General features: G+C 52.2%; 3 protein-coding genes and 1 long non-coding RNA gene across 8 annotated transcripts in view; 3 read left to right on the top strand and 1 right to left on the bottom strand.

Moving 5' to 3' along the window:
• Nucleotides 1-289: 289 nt before the first annotated feature.
• On the bottom strand, nucleotides 290-5,402 carry LOC132243064 (uncharacterized). The gene is made up of 3 exons (XR_009454780.1): nucleotides 5,292-5,402; nucleotides 1,014-1,120; nucleotides 290-431 (listed from the first exon to the last, which is right to left on the bottom strand). It is a non-coding gene; the product is annotated as an uncharacterized LOC132243064 (long non-coding RNA).
• Nucleotides 302-21,189, top strand: part of HOXA3 (homeobox A3) — a 48,293-nt gene continuing 27,405 nt past the window's right edge. For 4 of the 5 annotated variants that reach the window (XM_059712626.1, XM_059712622.1, XM_059712620.1 and 1 more), the window contains exons 1-2: nucleotides 302-437; nucleotides 12,583-12,686. The gene's annotated coding sequence lies outside the window, so the exon portion shown is untranslated. The remainder of the gene's footprint in view (nucleotides 438-12,582; nucleotides 12,687-21,189) is intronic. The other variant, XM_059712624.1, reaches the window with a different exon arrangement.
• Nucleotides 4,396-7,075, top strand: HOXA6 (homeobox A6). Its single transcript, XM_059712634.1, has 2 exons — nucleotides 4,396-5,427; nucleotides 6,816-7,075. Exons 1-2 carry the CDS (start codon nucleotides 4,986-4,988, stop codon nucleotides 7,073-7,075), a joined length of 702 nt encoding a protein of 233 aa, XP_059568617.1. The 5' UTR covers nucleotides 4,396-4,985.
• On the top strand, nucleotides 7,080-11,726 carry HOXA5 (homeobox A5). The gene is made up of 2 exons (XM_059712628.1): nucleotides 7,080-9,716; nucleotides 10,696-11,726. The coding sequence occupies exons 1-2, from the start codon at nucleotides 8,822-8,824 to the stop codon at nucleotides 10,944-10,946; spliced, it is 1,146 nt and encodes a 381-aa protein (XP_059568611.1). The 5' UTR covers nucleotides 7,080-8,821; the 3' UTR covers nucleotides 10,947-11,726.

The following is a 21,189-nucleotide window of genomic DNA, read 5'->3' as shown; positions in this document are numbered from 1 at the left end:
ATCCGTTGTTGTTTATGAAAATTTACAACTTTGCAATACAACTTTATGAGTTGTTCGGCCCTTCCATTGGCCGTTGTCGGTCATGTGGATGGGAACCGTGAACATGAACTTTTTTATAATTTCCCTTGCGAGAATAGAGCCGCATTCTTGTGCTCCGCTCCGTCCTGCCTGCTTCGGAGCTCTGCCTTCCAGCCGGCTCGGCTGCGCTTTGTCCGGCGATGGCGAGCGAGGCGAGGCCCCGGGCTGGCCGGGCCCGGCCGTTCCCGCTGGAGGTGGGGTGCGCCCTGCTCCCGGCGCCGCCGCGCCCTCTTTGCAACTCGCAACCTGGCTAATTTCCTGCGTCCTCTGGCTCCAGGAAAGAGGACGATTCTTCTCCCCGGGCTGCCCCAGCGACAGCTGTCAGAGGGGCAGGAGCTTCTGGGAGCCGCCATCTGAAGGTGAGACATGTGGGGAGACAGGAGCAAAGGTGGTGAGATGGCACCCAGCGCAGGGGGCCTGGGCGAGGGCACCCAGGGTGGCTTTGGAGAGGGGCATACTACCCGTCACCCACCCTCACGGGTTCACATCCATACACACACACACACACACACACACACACACACACACACACACGCTCGCACTCCCTCCTCTCCTGGCTCCCGGTGGCAGCGGATGCCCGCCTTTCGCCAGTGGCACCGCGCCCTGGCACGGGCGCACAAGCCCCAGCTCCCTCCCCTGCCCAGCGACGACCTGGCCTAGCCCCAGAGGAGGTGGCCCTGCACCCTGCGCTCCCCCCACCCACCCCCGCCTCTCGGGTTTGGATTTTTTTTTCTTTTTTCATTCATGACCCAATTGGTTCAGTTGATCCCCAACGACTGGGGACAGTTCCCGACCTGGAAAGGTGGGACGAGACGAGGGCCAAGTGCCCTTATCGACTGGCGTTTTAGATCAGCACAGCGCCTTCTATTCCCTGGGATTTGGTTTGTGGAGAGAAAGATGGAATGAGGGGGGTGGGGGATAAGCAAACAACTTACTAATCCGGCCAGAGTCCTCTGCTGAGCGACTGCTTCCCTCCACGCGGTTTTCCGAGGAGAGAGGTGTCAGGAGCGCAGGGAGAGGGAAGAGGTGCGCGGGTGGGACTCTGTGTTGGAGGAGAGGATGGGGTTAATGTCTGGGTGCTGCTTGGCGGGAAGTTTCGGTGGAGTGATGTTATTGCGAGGGGCAGGGGCCGCAGCGAAGGTTGAAAGGACGACGCAAACCGAGTCTGGGCGATAGGGGGACCCCCACCCACCGACCTCGGCGCCGCGGAGCCGGCGACCACCGGCCCACCTTCGGGAAGCGGGGAGGGGACTGTGGAGCCTCCCGGGTGGAGGCGCGGAGGGAGCCGCGGGGTTAGCTGTACGTCGCGCGGTGGCACAGACACGGTCACGGTTGGGTCTGGGTGCCTTGTGGTCGGATTTGCCCCGAGAGCTTCCTGGGACAGCAACCAGAAACCGCCCTGAGGCTCTGGGCTCGAGTTCTTTTTGTGTTTGGTTTAGGCTGTTGATGTTTTCCCATCTGAAGAGACTACCTTGATGTGCGTTAGATAATGGAGAAGGGGCCGTGGAGGCCCGGGGCGCCCGCGGGCACTGCGGGTGCACTCAGGGTGCACTCGGGGAGGATAAAGCGGCGCATTTGCATCGCAGGGCCGCGGGCGGCCTGACTGCGGCTGCCGCGGGCCCATTATTTATTGCGCCCGAGCCCGGGCGGCTCGCTGCTGCCACGCTGTGGCCGTCGCCGGGACCGACGCAGCCGCAGCCCCGCGTCGTGCAGCCTGGCGCGAGGACTGCTCGGGCCCCTCAGAGATTCCCAAGCAGGCCGTGGAGAGGGGGGCGAGGGAGGACTTAAGGGGCGGTCTCCCAGGGCCTGACTGGCCGGGAACCTCCCCCGTCTTGGCCACCTGACAGGAGCTGGACGCCCGACTAGACTCGGGTCCCCCTCCCCCCAGCACCATGGAGACTGGTTGCACAGGCCGCCTGGCACGTCATGGCTGCTTCTGTCCAAACTGCGCGTCCTAAGGCGCCCTGGGGGCGCACGCTCGGTTGGGGATCTCAGCGCTTTGGGATTCTGAAATCACAGAGACCACTGGTAGCCTGAGGCCTGCGGGCCGGGCTGACCCCGAGGAGGACTGGCTATGGCATGGAAGGCGGGCTTTGGGTCCAGGCGAGAGCCCCTGACAAGCACAGGCCGCACCTGTGTGCTGTGGGCTCTAGCCTGGGCTAGAGATCAGGGTGGAGGAGGTGGCCTTCAAGGTCCCCCCACACCCGCAGGCCAGACTGTCCTCCAGGCTGGCCGAGGTCAAGGAGCTCAGTGGGCAGCCCAGGGAAAGGGCGGATTGTGGGGCCCTGCTCGCCATCCCGTCCCCCTTGAAGAGCAGCTGAAAGGTAAGTGGACTTTCTGTGTGGCTTTGACCGAGAAGAGAGCCCTGATGGCCATTCTCACCATCCCAGTAAAGGCTCCCTCCACCGTCGGGGGCTCCTATTCTTGCCTGAGTCTCTCTCTCTCTCTCTCTCTCTCTCTCTCTCTCTCTCTCTCTCTATATATATATATATATATATATATATATATATAGTCACTGGTTGGAGAAATAGATTTGGGCAGCTGCCAACATGATATGTACAAGCCTTGGCTAACGTGTGGAGATTTTAATTTAATATATTTGTTCATCTTAGTGCCTATAGAAACTAGAAATATAATGTTGTTTTGTTTTGTTTTTTGGCTCTTAGCTGAGAAATCAAATTCTCTTGTTGGCTGGGAGCATTATTAGATTGAGAATCCAGGTCAAACCATAACAAATAATAAGAGTAGTAAACTGCCACCAGCCCCAATGTGTGGAACCTGGAGGAATGAAGCAGAATTATAAACGTAATCATTTATCAACATCTCCAAATGGTGTTTTTTTAATTTTACATAATATCTTGCTTGAAATCACTGTCCTCTGGTGGTCTTATTTAAGAAACAATAATTCAAACATGATTTTCTTGGAAAATAGCTTTAAAAAAGAATTCCCTTAAAAATTCTTGACTCTTGAGTTTTTATTTTCGTCTATCTAATCCTTTCCCTGAAGAAATGCAAGGGAAATGTAAATTTCTATCCTGTCCTGCCAGGCCCTGTTTATATATGCAAAGGAGAAACTTTCCCAGCTTGGACTGACTGGGGCACACACAGCCAGAAGGCTTCTGGGCACAGCCCCCAGAGGTGGGCAACAGACGCTTTCAGGGGTGCACGCTAGGCTCTGTGCACCTAACTAACCTGAGCCTAGTATTTTCCCCCCAATTTTTTCCCTTTGGGGGAAGTAAGGGCAGGGGGGGGGGGAATTAAAAAGCAAGGAAGAGATTAAGAAAATCGTTCCCAGATTCCTAAGGGGCATCACCACCCCCAAGTATGAACCCCATTCTCTGCATTTGCCAGAGTTTTACAGAGCTTATAATCACCCTCTGGGAATTCAACCAAATCATATAAATAGTGTTTCTTCAATCTCCACAGAATTGAGGATTTTAAAGCTAATTCAAGGGGGTTTTACAAGCCCCAAAAATACAGTCGTAAAAAATGCCATTGGAGACAATCCCATTTCACAAAATGAGAGGGATCCATGCGTTGTAAAAGTCAACTTTCTCCAAGGCACCTCTCAGGCAAGCGAGCGCAGCTCGGACAGGCTTTTCTCGTCCTGTCTGGGGAAGGCCAGGCCTGGGGCTGCCGTGAAAGCAATTCGGGCGATTTCCTTGAGCTCTCGAGACAGCTTGTCCGCCTTCCGGAGCGACTGTCCCGGGCAGGCCCCAGACCAGTCCCAGGAAAGAGGACACACCCCAGGACAGCGTGGGCGCCCCAGACACCGAGCACATCCATTATCCCGCAGCCTTGGGCCTAGGCGAGCTGCCCTGTACGAGCGACTGGGCCAGGGACCCTGGTCACCCGAACCTCTGGAATGAGGACAGAGATTCCACATCTGGGTCTGTCTCAGTTCTGAGCAGTCCAGGTGGTTTAGGGCGATTCCCTGGGCTCTGCGCGCGGGGAGCGGGCCCCGCGGGCGGCTGGCGGCAGAGCTCCGTCTCCAGGCCGCGGCTCCGCAGGTCCCTTTCGGGTAGTAGCCAGTGGTTTCGGGCCTCTTGGTTCCTGGGTTCAAAGGCGGAACGGGGCGCGCAGGTTATGGGGGTGCTTTGAGGCTAGGCAGTCGCTGGCCTTTAGAGGGGCGGGAGTCGGGACTCCAAGGAGTCGTGTTGTACGTGGGAGGAGGGGCGGGCGGTAAGAGGCTACCTTTGGCCGCGTCCGGGTCGCTCCAGGTGAGCCTCCCGCCCTCGGCGGCTGGCAGGCCCGAGCCCTGGGTAGGAGGGGGGATGGGGGAAGGGGGGAGGCAGTGGCTCCGCAGGCGCAGGGGTGCGGAGCGAGGCCCAGGCCTGGTTTCTCAGAGCCCGTCTCCAGCTCGGGACCCGCACCCAAGGGTAGGGGAGCGCAGGGGGAGGGGCAACTCCACCCCGGCCGGGAGGGCCGGCCACGCAGCGCCCGGCCACACTCGTCACCGCCCCTCCGGGCGCGGGGCTGTCAGGGTTCCTGTTTGGAGAGATAAACCAGCAAAACCCAACCAGGCAAAAAGGGGAGGAGGAAAGAGCGGGCCTGGCGGGGCCTGGCGGGGCCTGGGCGCCCCTACCCCGGCCTGAGGGCCGTGCCCGCCGCTGGCGTTGGGGAAGGGAGCCGGGCCGGCCGGCTGTGCGCGCCCATCAATCTGCCGGAGGGCGGCGGGCGGGCGGGCTGGGGGCTGTTTGTAACTTTGCTGCCTCGGTCGCCGCGGTCCCCGGGGAGCGGGCTCCGGCGCTCGCTCCCATTGGCCGCCGCCGCGTCAGCTGGTGCGATTTGCTGCTGTCGCTTTTGGCGTTCGGCCATCCAGAAACAAACCAGTTCGATGACTACTAATAGTTATAGCCAGATGTACTAATACACAACAAATCACAGTCCTGCAGAGGGGCGCGCAAATGAGTTCCTATTTTGTGAATCCCACTTTCCCCGGGAGCCTGCCCAGCGGCCAGGACTCCTTCTTGGGCCAGCTGCCCCTCTACCCGGCCGGCTATGACGCGCTGAGGCCCTTCCCGGCCTCGTACGGGGCGTCGAGCCTCCCGGACAAGACGTACACCTCACCTTGTTTCTACCAACAGTCCAACTCGGTCCTGGCCTGCAACCGGGCGTCCTACGAGTACGGGGCCTCGTGTTTCTATTCTGATAAGGACCTCAGTGGCGCCTCGCCCTCGGGCAGTGGCAAGCAGAGGGGCCCCGGGGACTACCTGCACTTTTCTCCCGAGCAGCAGTACAAATCCGACAGCAGCAGCGTGCCGGGCAAAGCCCTCCATGACGAAGGCACCGACCGGAAGTACACGAGTCCTGTTTACCCCTGGATGCAGCGGATGAACTCCTGTGCGGGTAAGACATTTCCCTGCAGCACCCTCCCCCCTAGAGAGTGGAGGGAGAGGGGGAAGGAGGCAGGGAAGGAAGGAAGGAAGGAAGGAAGGAAGGAAGGAAGGAAGGAAGGAAGGAAGGTAGGAGAAAAGAATGAACAAAGTTTCTTTAGCTTTAAAAAAGAGAGATTAAAAAAAATACCAACCCATTCCCAACGGAGCAATCAAGCTGAGGCAGAGTGAAGGCAGGGCACTAGTGTCCACGTAAGGTGACACCTTAGAGGAGTGTGTGTGTGTGTGGGGGGGGTCTTTGCCATGCTATGTGAGCCCCAAGACAGGGGCAAACTAAAGAGAGAGCCAGGCTGGATGGGAGGGAGATCCTACCTACACTGCACCCAGGTAGCACCCTGCTCAGATTCCCAAACCCAGATGGCCTTCTGCACCCATCACTGCTGAGTCCCCTTCACCTGCCAACCCCCTCTCCCTTCTGCCCTTCATACACTCATATAGAAAGAGGCCCTTATTTAGCCTCTTCCAGGGTTACCCCAAAGCCTTGGAGGGCCACATCCCCAGTTGCAGTATTTCTTCTCTCTCCTCCCTCCCCTCCTCCCACTTCCACTCAACTGCTCACTTACAGCCAACTTCTGCCTCCTTCTAAGACCCTGCCCGCATCCCAGTCACCCAGCTTGGAGGGAGCCCCCACCCACGGGCCCCTTTGGCACCAGAACAAATAGCCCATCACAGTCCTACATTTCCAGGAACCCCAGTTGGCCTATCGCTCCCAAAAACTCCACAGGGAATCCTCAGAGCAGGACAGTGCCTAATGCGAATTTGAAAACTTACAGTGTTTTGCTTTAGCATCCACTGTTTTGTTTTTCAAGGAAGCTTTGCATTTCTCAGATGGGGCCATACAATTTGGGGGAACTTGCAAAGATCTGAGAAGGCTGACCATTCTTAATTTCCCAAAAAGCACATTGAGTGCTTCTCCAGCCATCCTGGGATGCCTGGCCACAGTCACATCTCCACAGACATCCATATGTGGATGCAGGGTGCCTACCCTACTCATAGGGTTCCACACCCCCACTCCCAGACATACACACACTGCATTCCCACAAAACATGACTTAGGTGTCCCAAATTAAGAACGCCCGTTATATTCTTTTGCTTGTAATTTTGTTTTGTACCGAGCAGGTTTTTAAAAAACAATAACTTCCCACCCCAAGTCATTTTAGGTGGAAAACATCTCGCTTGGTATGAAATAATCTTCTCCCATCAGGAGGCTTTTGGCCCAAGACTGTGGGAGAGGGGAAAGTGCAGGCGGAGTGGTTTCCAGCCCAGAGGCTTGGGGTGCGGGGTTGACGGGCTCAGCTGCCCAGACCCAGGCTCACGGGCGCCTGGTCCTTTCTGTCCGCAGGTGCTGTGTACGGGAGCCACGGGCGCCGAGGCCGCCAGACCTACACGCGCTACCAGACGCTGGAGCTGGAGAAGGAGTTCCACTTCAACCGCTACCTGACCCGGCGCCGCCGCATCGAGATCGCCAACGCGCTCTGCCTCACCGAGCGCCAGATCAAGATCTGGTTCCAGAACCGCCGCATGAAGTGGAAAAAGGAAAATAAGCTCATCAATTCCACACAGCCCAGCGGGGAGGAAGCTGAGGCAAAAGCGGGCGAGTAGGCGCCTGGGCAGGGACCAGGCCAGCGGCGCGACCTCCCTCGGCTTTGCTCCCTTGCCTTCGCCTGCTCCCCAACCTTTCTCCCTGCCTGCTACCATCTGGGGGGCTTACGCAGCTTCAGGGGAGCCCGGAGCTTTGCAAACGCCTGAGCATTTATTTCTTACAAAAAAAAAAAAAGCAGCAACATAAAAAAACCAACAACAATAACACACACACACACACACACACACACACACACACACACACACACAGCCAATCCCGGCGGTGGAGCGGGGCGCACTGCACACACAATCCCGCTCTCCAAGGCTGCCCAAGCCGCTCCGGATCCCAGCGCGCGCCCCAAATCCGTCCCTGAGTCTTGTGTAGCGCCTCTGCACGCCTCTGGCACCGGACTCGGGGTTGCTGGAGAGGAAAGAACCCCGGGACCCACCCTCTTTTGGTGTCTGGGCATTTTGACTCCGGTCCCTCGCCACTAAGTCCCGGAGGGCACCACCAAATCGACTCTGACCACTGCAAAGAGTGGACCTAAAGGTTGGGGCCCCAGCACTGCGGTGGCCTCCCAGGCTGCCCCCAGACAGGAAGGAGCTCCAGGAACAAAGGCTCCCCTCCCCCCGGAGATTCTAGCCTCTCTGCCCCGCACAACCGTCCGTGGAAGAGAAGGAGCCTCAGCCGAGCCCAGTCAACCTGAGCGCGGGTGGAACTGCACAGCCCGGGACCCGCTGGGCTCCCGAAGGCTCGGGACTCGGGAATCCAGCTCCTCGCCTCCGACAGTGCCAACAGCGCTTTCGGGACCCGAGGAGGGGGCCCAGAGCCGTGGGAGCGGCAAGAATCATGGTTTCCAGCCTGCCAGGGGCGTCTGCGACGCAGGGCCTCCAGCGGGGAAACCCTCCCCTGCCTTTCAGCTGCATTTGTGGTTTACTTTCATCTTTCAGAACCCAGGAAAATAACTACGGGGATGCGAGGCACTGTCTGGAAATGCTTCCTTTAGCGTCCTCAGTTCACTCCTGGAGGACTAAGCAAAACCCTAATAACGCGGCCCAGAAATCGCCAGCCCCCAAGCAGCTTCTGTAGCTGCGGGGAGCCTCCGCCCGCTAGCTGGGTTCACCTAGAACCCCTCCGACTTGGGGCCCGCCTGGCTCCAGGAAAAAGACCTAGTGGTGAAGATTCTCCAGGCTGGATCCTTAAAGGAAAGCAAACAGCAAGCTAATGACACGAAAAGCCAAATTTACATGAAAGGAAAATCGAATCTGGTTATAGAAGTGTGTGGAATGTGACCTCGCCTCGGAGAAACACTACACAAAAGCTATCTTTAATAGACGCCTGTCATTTAAGAGCGGCGGGGACACTGTCCCTCCTGCGCTCGCCAAAAACAGAGCCGTAATTGTAGCGACTGCCCAGGGCAGGATTTATTTCTCCAATTGGCTAAATGGCTTCCCCCCACTCCCCTGAAGGTGATATCTGTATTTTCAAATTTCAGAGCTGCCGGCGTGACGGGCAGAACCGACCCCAACCTCGACATAAAAATAAGAGGGGCTGCACAGCGGGGAAATAAAGTTGTTGTAAATAAAATCCAAGTCACCATCTCCCCCCAGTCCTCTGCATCCTCGCCGGGCACGCGATCGGCAGCTGACGGCCTCACAATTGGTACATCCTAATGGAACTGCGAGGGAAATGCAATAATTTTGCCATAATGGGCTGTAACCTCAATTCGACCCCGGCCCTTGCAGCCCCGGGTCGGAAGCGGAGCGATGAGCCCTGCCTCCAGCGGGTGGCGCTCGAGTCCGACTGAACGGCGGTGGCGGGCGGCGGGCACGCGCCCGGGGCGCGCGCTCCGCCCCTCTCGCCTCCACCCAACTCCCCCATTAGTGCACGAGTTTACCTCTAGAGGTCATCAGGCAGGATTTACGACTGGACAACAAAAGCACGTGATTCGAAGTCGTACCCCATATTTGGGTGCCTACGTAGGAGGGAACCAAGTACATGTCCCAGTCATTTCCATAATTCATCATAAATTGTGCAAGGGTGCTATAGACGCACAAACGACCGCGAGCCACAAATCAAGCACACATATCAAAAAACAAATGAGCTCTTATTTTGTAAACTCATTTTGCGGTCGCTATCCAAATGGCCCGGACTACCAGTTGCATAATTATGGAGATCATAGTTCCGTGAGCGAGCAATTCAGGGACTCGGCGAGCATGCACTCCGGCAGGTACGGCTACGGCTACAATGGCATGGATCTCAGCGTCGGCCGCTCGGGTTCCGGCCACTTTGGCTCCGGGGAACGCGCCCGCAGCTACGCGGCCGGCGCCAGCGCGGCGCCCGCCGAGCCCAGGTACAGCCAGCCGGCCACATCCACGCACTCGCCTCCGCCCGACCCGCTGCCCTGCTCCGCCGTGGCCCCTTCGCCCGGCAGCGACAGCCACCACGGCGGGAAAAACTCCCTGGGCAACTCCAGCGGCGCCTCGGCCAACGCCGGCAGCACCCACATCAGCAGCAGAGAGGGGGTTGGCACGGCGTCCGGAGCCGAGGAGGACGCCCCCGCCAGCAGCGAGCAGGCGAGCGCGCAGAGCGAGCCGAGCCCGGCGCCGCCTGCCCAACCCCAGATCTACCCTTGGATGCGCAAGCTACACATAAGTCATGGTAAAGCCAGCCTTTTTCTAAATCCACGCGGCCGCGGGGGCGCGGCTCCCCGTCTCCCTCTCTCTCTCTCCTCTGCCGCCCTCTCTCCCCGTTCTCTCTCCTGGTCTCGCCTCTCCCAGCCCCGTGGAGCCTCTCCCCGCCGGTCTCCTTCCCTGCCTTCCTCCATCCTCCTCCTCTTCTTCGCAGCGCCCTGCGTTCTCAGGGTGGGGGTGGTGGTGGTGAGGGGAGCCGCTGGATAGGCAAGTTTAGACGTGGAAAGGGGGGAAAGGAGAAAACCCAGGTCGAACCCCAGCGCCTCGGAACGCGCTCCCGGGTCAGGCCAGCCAAGCAGGGCGCAGAGGTAGAGGATGGCAGTAGGGGCTGTGAATCGGGCTTGTCAGGACGGATAATTTATGAGGAGGGCTACGCTGGGGAAACAGCGTTACTAATTAGAGTCCCCGAAAAGGGGCTTGGGGGGCATAATCCCGGCGAGAGCCGGCGGGACTCTGAAGTTTGGGGGCAGGAGGAAGAGCAGGAAAGGAAAGGGAAGAAAAAGAAAGCAGGCGCCCCAAGCGTGCAGGCTGGAACAGGCGGCGGCTCTCGGGGCTGGAACTTTCAGGGAGAGTGATCTAGAGGCCACTTGGGCGCTCAGAAAAGGGCCCTGATTTGGTGGGTTTCTGAACGGCAGCCTGGAAGGGCTGTGCCCTCGCCTCGGGGCACCAGGGCAGGGCCAGAGGGTAGGAGAGGGCTGGGGGGAGAGCGAGGGATCCTCAGGGGCGCAGCTCCAGCCTCAGATGGCCTGATTGTTCCCAGAGTCCAAATCGTATTGTTTTCTCTCTAGAAAGGAAGAGGGAAGGAAATTGGGGGGGGCGAAGAGGGAGGACTTGTTGAGCTTTTTCTCTCCTGTTCCCTGCTCAGGACCCTGGCTCGTCCAGCTGGCCGACTTTGGTGGCCAGGGGCTGAGGAGTTGGTGGCTAAACCGCTGACTTTTCTGTTGCAGACAACATAGGCGGCCCGGAAGGCAAAAGGGCCCGGACGGCCTACACGCGCTACCAGACCCTGGAGCTGGAGAAGGAGTTCCACTTCAATCGCTACCTGACCCGCCGAAGGAGGATTGAAATAGCACATGCTCTTTGCCTCTCCGAGAGACAAATTAAAATCTGGTTCCAAAACCGGAGAATGAAGTGGAAAAAAGATAATAAGCTGAAAAGCATGAGCATGGCGGCGGCAGGAGGGGCCTTCCGCCCCTGAGTATTTGAGCGTTTAAAGTACTGAGCAGTATTAGCGGACCCGCGTAGTGTCAGTACTAAGGTGACTTTCTGAAACTCCCCTGTGTTCCTTCTGTGAAGAAGCCCTGTTCTCGTTGCCCTAATTCATCTTTTAATCATGAGCCTGTTTATTGCCATTATAGCGCCTGTATAAGTAGATCTGCTTTCTGTTCATCTCTTTGTCCTGAATGGCTTTGTCTTGAAAAAAAAAATAGATGTTTTAACTTATTTATATGAAGCAAGCTGTGTTACTTGAAGTAACTATAACAAAAAAGAAAAGAGAAAAAAAACACACAAAAAAGTCCCCCTTCGACCTCGTTTAGTGCCAATGTTGTGTGTTGCACTCCAGTTGTTTAACTGTGCATGTGAGTGGAAGTGTTCCTGTCTCAATAGCTCCAAGCTGTTAAAGATATTTTTATTCAAACTACCTATATTCCTTGTGTAAGTAATGCTGTTGTAGAGGTGACTTGATGAGACACAACTTAACTTGTTTGACGTGTAGTGACTAGTGACTCTGTGACGAAAACTGTGACCCCGAGCGGTGTGTCCCTGCGTGCCTTTGTAGGACCCTTTGCACGAACTCTGGAAGTGGCTCTTATAAGCGCAGCTTCAGTGATGTATGTTTTTGTGAACAAAGTTACAAATATTGTCCAAGTCTGGCTGTTTAAGCAAACTGTGATCAGCTTTTTTTTTTTTTTTTGTATTTGTTTTTAAGGAAAAAATACTGACTGGAAACAAAAAATAAACTTTCTATTGTAAGTTCTCTTGGTCTGGTTTGTGCCAAATAGTGAGCGGCTCTTTTTGCTCCTCTGTCCGTCTGTCCAGTCCTGGAGGCGGGTGAGTCTGAGGCTACCTGAGCAGCCTGCCTGTGCCAGGAGACCTCAGACGGACACCCTGACCCACAGCCTTCCTAACTCTGACCTTTCAGAAAGTTCAGGACGGAAGGTGGGAAGCTGTAGGTGTTCCCAAAGCCTGAGTCCAACCTGCCCATCTCTGAGGAAACCAAGTAAACTTGCTGGGTACAAAACAGAGGAAGAGAGAGAAAGGAGGAAAAGCCCAGGGCTTTGTTAGCGGCCCCGGGGCCCACACCGATGCTGCCTGTTTCTAAGGCCATCCTGGGCCTGCACTTGAAGAGGCTGCTATGCCAAGTTGTGGCCCCCAAACTCGCTGCCTCTAACCCACCCAGGCACCCCTTCCCACGCCTCACCCTGAACCCAGTTGGCTTCTGATGCTACAGTTAATTTGCTACAAATGGAAGGTACTTACCCCATCCTAGCTCGATTGGGAAACTCCTCAGGGCGGCTAAAGCACAACTAGAGATTTGCACATTTACCGACTGCTTACACTGAGGCCGTGGTTCCTTTTAAAAGTTATAAAACAGTAAACTTTATAAGCCCCAGTTCCGGCTATATGACATTTGGGTGCCAAATGAATAGGGTTTTGTCTATGAATTAGATCGTAAAATCATCCATAGCACAGACAGATCGGCTCACTGGCTATAAAACGTCACGTGGGGCCATTAAAGTAAGTTTTATGGTTTTGGGGAGTTGACATCCAACATTATATACCACATAACATATAATCTCACTGACGCTGGACTCCATTTGACTCTTTTGCAGGCTACGTGTGCCGCCTGGTCATTCAAATTGTCAATTTTAGGTCCAGAAGTGTCCAAACCACAAGTTCTCAAAACTCTCTGAAAAATGGCTCCCTCCGAATTAAGGTAAGCGCGCCTCCTGAGCACTTTCGAGTTTATTTGTACTCTGAAAACTTTCTTCTTCCTGGAGTTCTCTCGCGCGCGCTTTCTCTGTCTCTGGGTCAGTAACTCTGAGGTTGCCCCTGAATTCAAAGGGGGGGGGTGGGGTCCCGCGAACGTTCCCTCCGCGCCCCAGCAGCGCCAGGAGCCTGCTCTGCGGGCCACACGGTGACGCGCCCCTGGGCCGGCGCATCCCCAGGCCTGACTGTAATTGCTGCGCCGCGGCTGGTAATGACTTCCGCCGCGCTCGCCCTGCAAAAAGATGGTTTTTGTGTGCGGTGGGCCTGCGTGTGGATTCGTGGCTGGGCCGCCCCCATCCCGGGCTGGCGGGTCCTGGTTCCTGGGGGGGTCGCGGAGCCCTGGGGTGGGGGCTGGGAGGCAGTGGGGCGCGCTCGGGCGCCAGGGCCGCGCTGAGCTTGGGAGTTGGGAAGAAAGGCCCAGGCCGGCCCTGCCCAGGCGGACTCCAGCGGGATTCCTTGTGGGGCTGTGGCAATATGTCTTCGCGGGGCCTGGGTCATTTGGCAGCGCTGAACGGAGGCGGCCGCCTTCGGGCCGGGCTTCAGGCTGGCTCCAGAGAGCCAGAGGGTGGCAGAGGTCGGCGGGGCGCGGGCCGCACCTCCAGGCGGGGCCCCTGGGTTGCCAGGCCGAGCCCAGGACGCTGGGGACCCCGGGGCCCCACCTGGGGGGAGGCTCCCCACCCCTCCCCCGCCCCGGCCCAGGCCCTGAACCTTGCTGGCCTGCACGTTCTTTTTATTTCGGTGGGACTGTTCTCACCCGCCTGTGAGTCTGAAGCAATAAACTTTATGGCCGGATTTAACTTTAGTCTTTGAATCCCCAGGCTAAATGAAAGGAGTTACGGCGCTTTCTTTTCTTCCGCCTCGCCTCGCTTTTCACTCTCTTTCCTTTTTCTCTCCTCTTTTGTAGAATTTAAAACATCCATGTACAGGGCCCTCAAAAGGCAACTAAGGCGCCCCCCCCCCACCCCTTAGATAACTCTAAAGATAGAGAAATGTACTCCCCCTCAACATACAGGGGGAATTCTTCCAAACTGTGCCCTAAAGTTTTGGGGGAAATCGAGGTGTCTTCAACGCCCAACTTAAAAGTCCCCAGAGCCATTAGGTTGTTTTCCCTGACACGTCATAAAGGGTAGTTGAGGGAAGAAATTGGTCGTTTGTCAGTAGGAGATTTCCGCCTTTCTTTTGTTAGCTGCTCTTTCTGTTTGATCCCAGGAAATTTACATAATCTATGATTTCCAAAACAGTCCCCAATATTGCACCAATGGGTGAAGTAAGGTGAAAGAAATCTTTCCTGGGTACAATTCCAGCTTGGCCCCAGCCACCCCCTCAGCCCCCCCACCCCTTTCTTCCGTGGCAGAGCGGTGACTGGGATGTGGATGGGTATTTCTCTGGATGGGTACTCACATGGGACCTTGCGGATTTCCCCCATCCCGACTGAGGAATTAAGCCAAATTTTCCAACTTAGAAATGAAACAAACAAAAAATGGGATCTTCTGCCTCCACATGCTTTTCTCCATGGGAACTGGGTAGCTTTCTGCAAGTGCTCATTGGTAAAGATATGTACTAAGTGCTCCAAGTGAAAAAACTTAAAGTGTAGATTTGGAATTTCTACATACTTTATTGTGCACAGGCCACTCCTACCCAATATTAGTCCAACAGATGTTCCCAAAGACAGAGGTCCAAAGAGCAAAACCTGGGAAGTTTTCTGAAAGATCGAAACCCTCCTCCAAGTCCCACTTCTCTTGAATAGTGAGTGGCAAGGAAGATCCCTGAGGTCATGTTTTGTGCCCTGTGAGAGTGAGCATTGCGGTGTCAGTGCTCAGGAAAACGTGCCTACACCTTGGTGGGGACCAGAATAGAAACTCTCTTTGGGTTCTCTTTTTTATTTTAAGTGTCTGTAAGAATTCTGGAGTCTCTGTTTCGCTGCTCTGAGTTTTGGGTTCTTTATTGGAAAACGCTGGGTGAAGGTTTTATTTTAGTTGCTCACTTGGTGATCTTGCTTGAGTGATTTCTTGATGACTAAAATTAGTAGCAGAAAAAAGAGTGATAGGGCCGCTGGCAGATTCACTTGAGTAACTTGCGTGGAGGAAGTGGCCACACCACCTCCGTGGCCACATCCCACCCTGGGGTGTGGGAATGGGCAGAAAGGCTGTTGGACCCATAGCAAGCATCACACAATATAGAGAAACTTTCCCATGATTTAAAAGACTTAGAGGCTATAAATATTGTCAGCTTGCTTATTTCTGTCTGCTGTAATCTTCATAAAACTTTAGGGTTTAAGGAGCAGGCCAACTCACATGGAGTTAAATGACTTAAAACACACACACACACACACACACACACACACACCACACACACACACACACACACACACACAGAAAAAAACCCCACAGCATCCAGTCAGACCTACGTGAGCATTCCTGGAGAAATTTTTTTCTTTCTTCCTATTTTCACAGGAAGCATAGTAAAGAGGATGGCTGGTTATCTGCTCATTTTTTGTAGATAAGTTATTTCTCCTGCATTCTTTTGGGTTGTTTTTGCAGAGAAACTTCTTTAGAAAATATCTGTCATTGAGAGCTTTATGAAGACATGGAGCCTCAGCCGGTGGCAGAAGTGTCTGTCTGTGTTCCTTGTCTTGTAAAAGGAGAAGGTGTCTGAAATGTGCAGGGCCCTGTTTGTTTCTACAAGCCGCAGAGACAATATTTCCTGAACTATAAATATAATAGGAAGCTTCTGGTCACACTCACTTAGGGGTTTGTTAGGGTTTCCATGGTCTAATTCCACAACATTATGCCAAGGTTCCTTTTCTTCTGCTCTTTCCCTGCTTCATTGTTGGCGGCTCTGGGAGAGCAAGACAGAATTTTCTACCAGAAACGGAGTCATGTTCATTTGTTGAGATGTGAAGAGTATTAGATCCAAACAATTAGTGAGGGGAGAGCCAATTACATCCTTGAAGATGGGCTATTAGAGAGGAAAACAACGCTTTTAGCTTAAAAGATGCCCTTCGAAGCCTCTCCCTGCCTTAGCTTGGGAGTCTGCCTGAGGTTTGCCCACCGTGGAGAGTGCAGAACAGAACCGTGTGGCTCTATCCCTTTGGCTTCTAGGGCAGAATTTCTTTCTAGTCAATGACAAAACTATAAATGGGGCTTCCAGACAGGGCTAAGGGGGTCAACGTAGGCTCCCGCCCACACAGGAGTGGGGCGCCTCCGCCCTGGCCATTCAAAGCCCCGGAACTGGAAGATTTGCCCAGGTTTGTTTTGCTTGTTTTTCACAAAGAAAGCTTCCTTCCCCCACCATGCCCCCTCCCCACAAACTGGCCTTTTCAATAATAATATTTGTTATGAAGGTTATTGGGTAATTATTGCGATTTTGTGAAGCAGCCCTTGCTAGAGGTGAAGTCTGTCATCACCTAACAAATGACGCCCGCGCAGTTCACTGCCGGGTTAAGTAAATGCAGAGAAGATAAATCTGCACACCCTAGGAATCGCCAGCAGAGCACGCTTTAGTACAAGTTCACAGTCAACTCGCCTGCCTGGGCCAGCTCGCCCAACAATCAAGGCTGCGTCTTTATTTTTAAATAAAGGGGGGAAAATGTCTCCAACTTCCATTACCTGCTCTCCCCCATCTTCTTTTTCCTTTTGCTGTTTGTGAGGCTCCCCCACCCTGCTCCCAATTGTCCTTGTAAATGTAATGATGAGTGATTTTAAAATAATCTCTTTCCTATTTTAAGTGCTGACAAAAAGAAGTAGGAGGCTGGTTTGACAGGAAATACAGTCACACACACACACACACACACACACACACACACACAAATCTAGTGCACCCTCTTGTTCTAAAAGGCTGTGGCAGAAGTAGGGCATCCCTGAGATCCTGGGAGGGGGGCCTTCCCCTGAGAGAAAAGGCACAGCTTTGTATATCTTTGTGGTTAGTGTGTTGCAACTGCAGGTCAAAAAGTTGAGGGTCAAAAGTTTACGTTGTGCAGCACTCTTAGTCATCTGCCCAGACAGAGTTTGATGTCAATGTTAGAGCTGCGATCTTGACTATCAGCACAAAAGATAAAATGGCTTGGAGTGACGCGTGTATCACGGTATGGACTCCAGGTGAACCCTCGTGGTTGAATGACCTCAATTACGGAGAAAAGGATAGAAAATTCCTCTTTTCAAGAGTAATACATGCTGTATTTCATCTTGAATTATCGCTCCCATTCTGAGGGAATAGCAGCAGGTAAATAGGCTTAGATTACTGAAAAACCAACACCTTAGATTGCTGGAGAACCAGGAGTCTTCGGGTGTGTCCAAAAATAAAAAAGCTCAGAAGTCATCAGTGGACCTTTAAGAAATAACGTAGCAAGTTTCCAATGCCCCGTGGTACCTTCAAAGGCAAGAGAACCGGCAGGAAACTTCCTTTATTTGAAAACAGTGATTTTGATTTGCCATTTCTCTTTTTAGTGCCCATAATGATCCCTAAAGTGTGTGAGAGAAGGGCAAACACAGGCATTTCTTGCAAAATGTGTTCTTTGCAATTTTCAAACACAGAATGCTTTTTCTGAAATTGCCACTCACTAAATGCCAAGAGTTCTTAGAGCTGGGAAGGGGAGGGAGGAAACGGAAACCCTCCACCGAAGGGACAGGATTCTTCCACCCCTCCAGCAGTGAGAAAATGCTCATTGGTACCCTGAAAATGTTCCTGTTGTCGGACATTTTTCATTACGGTTATTGTTAACCCTACACTGAATGTAAGAGAAATGCTACGATCTATAAGTGAATAGTCACACTGTAAAGAATATGCCATTTGAGCAGGAAGGTGGAATCCAGAAATGTCAGAGCACCGTGACAGGCTTCTGTTCTCCAGAAAATACTCTTTAAAAACACATTTGGAATAAAAGCTAAGGAGAGGAGAAGCGAGCTAAGGAGGAAGGGTGGGAGAGTGGGAAAGAAAGGGAACAGTGTGTTAAGGAAGCCGGCTGGAACCATGCCTCCTGTGTGAGTTGCAACTGGAGAGCTAAACACTATTTTATTTCTCCTGCACCTATGTTAGCTGTAAGTGTTGGTGCCATTAGAATCTATTTTCTGGGGGACATATTTTCCTTTTCCAGGTATTGATCTTTAAGTAATCATTGTAGGGAAGCAGAGAAGAGAAAGGTGAAAAAATATTTCTAGGTTTTTCTTTTTTAACTATAGAGATAAGTTAATTTAACTACTCAGAATGCAGAGTCTTGTTAGGCATGTGTAAGATCATCCCAATATATTCTGGTTGATTGGATTTGCTGGTGCCAGGGACACTCAGTGGTAAATATTTCCCAAACAGTGCCGTAGTGGAAGTAATCAGATTGCTTCCACTGTTGGATGTGTAAAGTTTTCACTCTGGCCAAGAGCTTGAAGCCAAATGGGGGTGTGCCAGATGAAAACAAGAAAGGGAACAACTGTGGTGATTGCTGTTACAGCAGTGAACACTTCACCACATCTGGGCTAGCAAAATGGAGAAAACTGAAACCCCCGCTATTACTCACCAAGACAATTATGTGTCCCTTTGAGAAAAGCTTGTTATTGTATTATTGGTTAAAAATGTCCCACGCCTTAGAAACATGTCAGATTCAATAATCATAGACACCTCTTCGCCAGTTTTTAAAGTAAAAGAAAAAGTTACCTGAAGAAGTTATTGCTTTTAGAGTGCATACGTTTTTATTTGGAGGATCTTGATTATTAGGCCTCTTACACAATCTTGGTGAAAATTCATATATAATGCAAGTATAAATTTCAGTCTTTATGCCTGGGTCATGCGCATCGCTATAAACTACTGCAGGGAAATTACCCCCAAACAATTAATGGTTCAAATGGATGATAAAGTATTGCTTGTCTAAAATCATGTGCCTAGTGTAGGTGGGGGAGAGCCCTCAAAGGCCACCATCAGGCATTCTGAAATTCAGAGATGAGCAGTCAGTCTGAGGGACTCATTCTAAAGAACAAAGGACAAATACAGTCAATACATTCCATAACGTTTACATTTCCTTTGCTTCCCTCCCCCACCCCTCCTTGGTTTTCCCTGAGAAGGAGTGACCTGGGCCAAGACCCTGCTCTCTAAAAGACACTGTATAGACCTTTCAGAAGCGCAAAGTCCAAGGCCGAGGTGAACTTCAGGTCAGCGCGTCTAACAAATATGAAAATGTCGGCTGGTGAAGGGCGCGCCTTGTGATTTAACAAAGACTGTCAATGTGTAAGATTAATAAGAAACAAAATGCACACGGTGTCACTGTTCGGTCACTTTGAATCTTGGGACAGGGTTGCATTCAAGAGGGCAGGCTATTCCAAAGATATTCAAAATGATTCAAATCAGATTCAAACTAGGCTGCAAACCCTGCCTTCCTCTCGCCCTCCCTCTCCCTTGGACTCCCTTCGCTCTCCTTCTCCATCTGGGATTCGAGGACATGATGAAAAGTTGTTTCATTTAATGGGATTTTAAGAAAGCCTTTGTTGGGAATATATGTTATCCCTGCACGTGGAACTGGGCGAATATGCTCACCGAGAAAAGGATAATGCTTCCGCCCTGCTTGGAACTGGAGCCAGTTGGTGTGCGAAGATTAGCACACTCCCTCTCTGCTCCATTTCAGAGCATCCCATCTTTTTCTCGGGCGGGCGAGATGCTGCTGGTAAACTTCGGTTTATGTATTAATTGAGTTAGTTTCTTTCTGGCTTTACTTTGGTGTCTTGGATCTTATGCAAAGGCAAGAAGTGGTTTTTTAAAAATGTTTTTTCAAAAGATTATTTGATTCAGTGGAATGATGCTGTGGCTTGCACAGGGAGATTGTGGAAGGATCAGAAAAGGTACTGAGATTGTTTATTACAGCCATAAATCTTGCAGTAAAATGTCAAAATGTCGGTGTGTGAGATAACACTTGGTGGTCCTGGCTCCGTTTGTGTTTATGATAGGAACCACAAAGACAAGTTACAGGCCTTGGGGGATTCTGTGTAAGCCCATCTTCCTAAAGCAATATAACCACATGAAACACAGGGGCAGTTAACTCGTTTAGGCTAACCATATACAAAACAGTGCCCATGCCTTGTTAATACTTTAAAATAGAAACCTGGTAGAAGGTTCTGAGGCTAAACAACATGAACTTTGTGTTTTTGTGCCTGTAAATAACATTAAACAAACATGGTTAAGACCCTAGTACTCAAGGCTGATGCCATGAGAATGACGGCAAAATTTCATTGTCATGTTCCTCCCCTCCTGCTAGCTTAGCGAGCCCAATTTTGTAAATTATATTATGTATATATTATTCAAGTTATATATTCAGCATATATATGTATATTTTCTTACTGTAGAGAGATATTGGTTTAGGCAGCTGTATCACAGGCTAGATTTCCCCGGGAATCTAGAGAGAATGTCTAAAGATTACCCTCAGCATTGATTTCTGTCTGTGGCTCAGATTTCATTAAAAAAAATTCAGGGTACCCCATGTCGATGGACAGCACTCTTCACAGACACACAGCCAATGTGGAAAACCTCTTTGTACCACTTCAGGGTGATTCCAGTTAAAACGCTAACATGATCCCCCTTTAAACCTCTTTTCCTAAATTAGTTTAAAGATTAGTCCCATATAATAGGCTTTATGTGGCTAAGCATTAAATGACTATCCATCAAATGGATATTCCAGCATTTAGTAACTCATAGGAGTAACCGATATAAATGAAGATAGAACTGACATTCCTTTTGAAGTGTCTCCAGGCTTAGGCTATAGCTTTCCTTGTCTGCCTTCCAGACTCAGTTGTGAGAAGGCTGTTTATACTGCTCTTTGAAAAATCAAGTAAGATGTACCCGCTGAAAAAAAGTCCTGGCTGTACATGCCAATATGAAAGTATTTTAGAAGAGTGACTATTCTGGCTTGTAGTGCTTTCATCTAGGCTGAAATGTAGAGGATCTAGGTGTGTCTGTGACCCAGAAAAGGAAAGTACACAACAGGAGTAAGGCATCAGTATTTAATGCAAAGATCAACATTAGGTGGGATTAATAAGTAATTTATTTGTTAATAACGGTGTAATTAGTTTACCCATCACATTTCAATTACCAAATGGCAGGCAGCAGTCCTCTCTCCCCCTTTTCCAGAGCTACTATTATCGTTAATATGCTAATTTCCAGCAATGCAGAAATGATAGGCTGTCCTGCAAACAGAACTTTACCCTGAGATTCAGTCTGAGAGAGCAGCGTCCAAAGTACAAGACATAATCTTCTTAGCGGGACGAGACTCGCCGGCCATCGGACGGGGCAGTGCGCTCTCCCCGCCGCTTGTTCCTGCTTAGGAATTGTTCTGAAATGGGACGTTGCTGGTTTCAACGCTCGGTTCTGTGCAGGCGCCGCGCCTATCCATCCCCCACCCGGCCACCTCCTGTCTCCCAATCGCGCCTAGAAAATGCGAGTGTTTAACTCTCACATCAACACCTCCATCAGAGGAGGTG

Source organism: Myotis daubentonii, chromosome 10, assembly GCF_963259705.1.
Source record: "Myotis daubentonii chromosome 10, mMyoDau2.1, whole genome shotgun sequence".
NCBI classification, from domain to species: domain Eukaryota; kingdom Metazoa; phylum Chordata; class Mammalia; order Chiroptera; family Vespertilionidae; genus Myotis; species Myotis daubentonii.
The sequence above is the reverse complement of the archived record's forward strand: the minus strand, read 5'-3'. Positions and strand labels throughout refer to the sequence as shown.

Coding starts and splice junctions, on each gene's coding strand:
- HOXA5 (XM_059712628.1), top strand. CDS start 8,822: ATGAGCCCTGCCTCCAGCGGGTGGCGCTCGAGTCCGACTGAACGGCGG. Junction 9,717..10,695: donor CAAGCTACACATAAGTCATG/GTAAAGCCAGCC, acceptor TTTCTGTTGCAG/ACAACATAGGCGGCCCGGAA.
- HOXA6 (XM_059712634.1), top strand. CDS start 4,986: ATGAGTTCCTATTTTGTGAATCCCACTTTCCCCGGGAGCCTGCCCAGC. Junction 5,428..6,815: donor GCGGATGAACTCCTGTGCGG/GTAAGACATTTC, acceptor TTCTGTCCGCAG/GTGCTGTGTACGGGAGCCAC.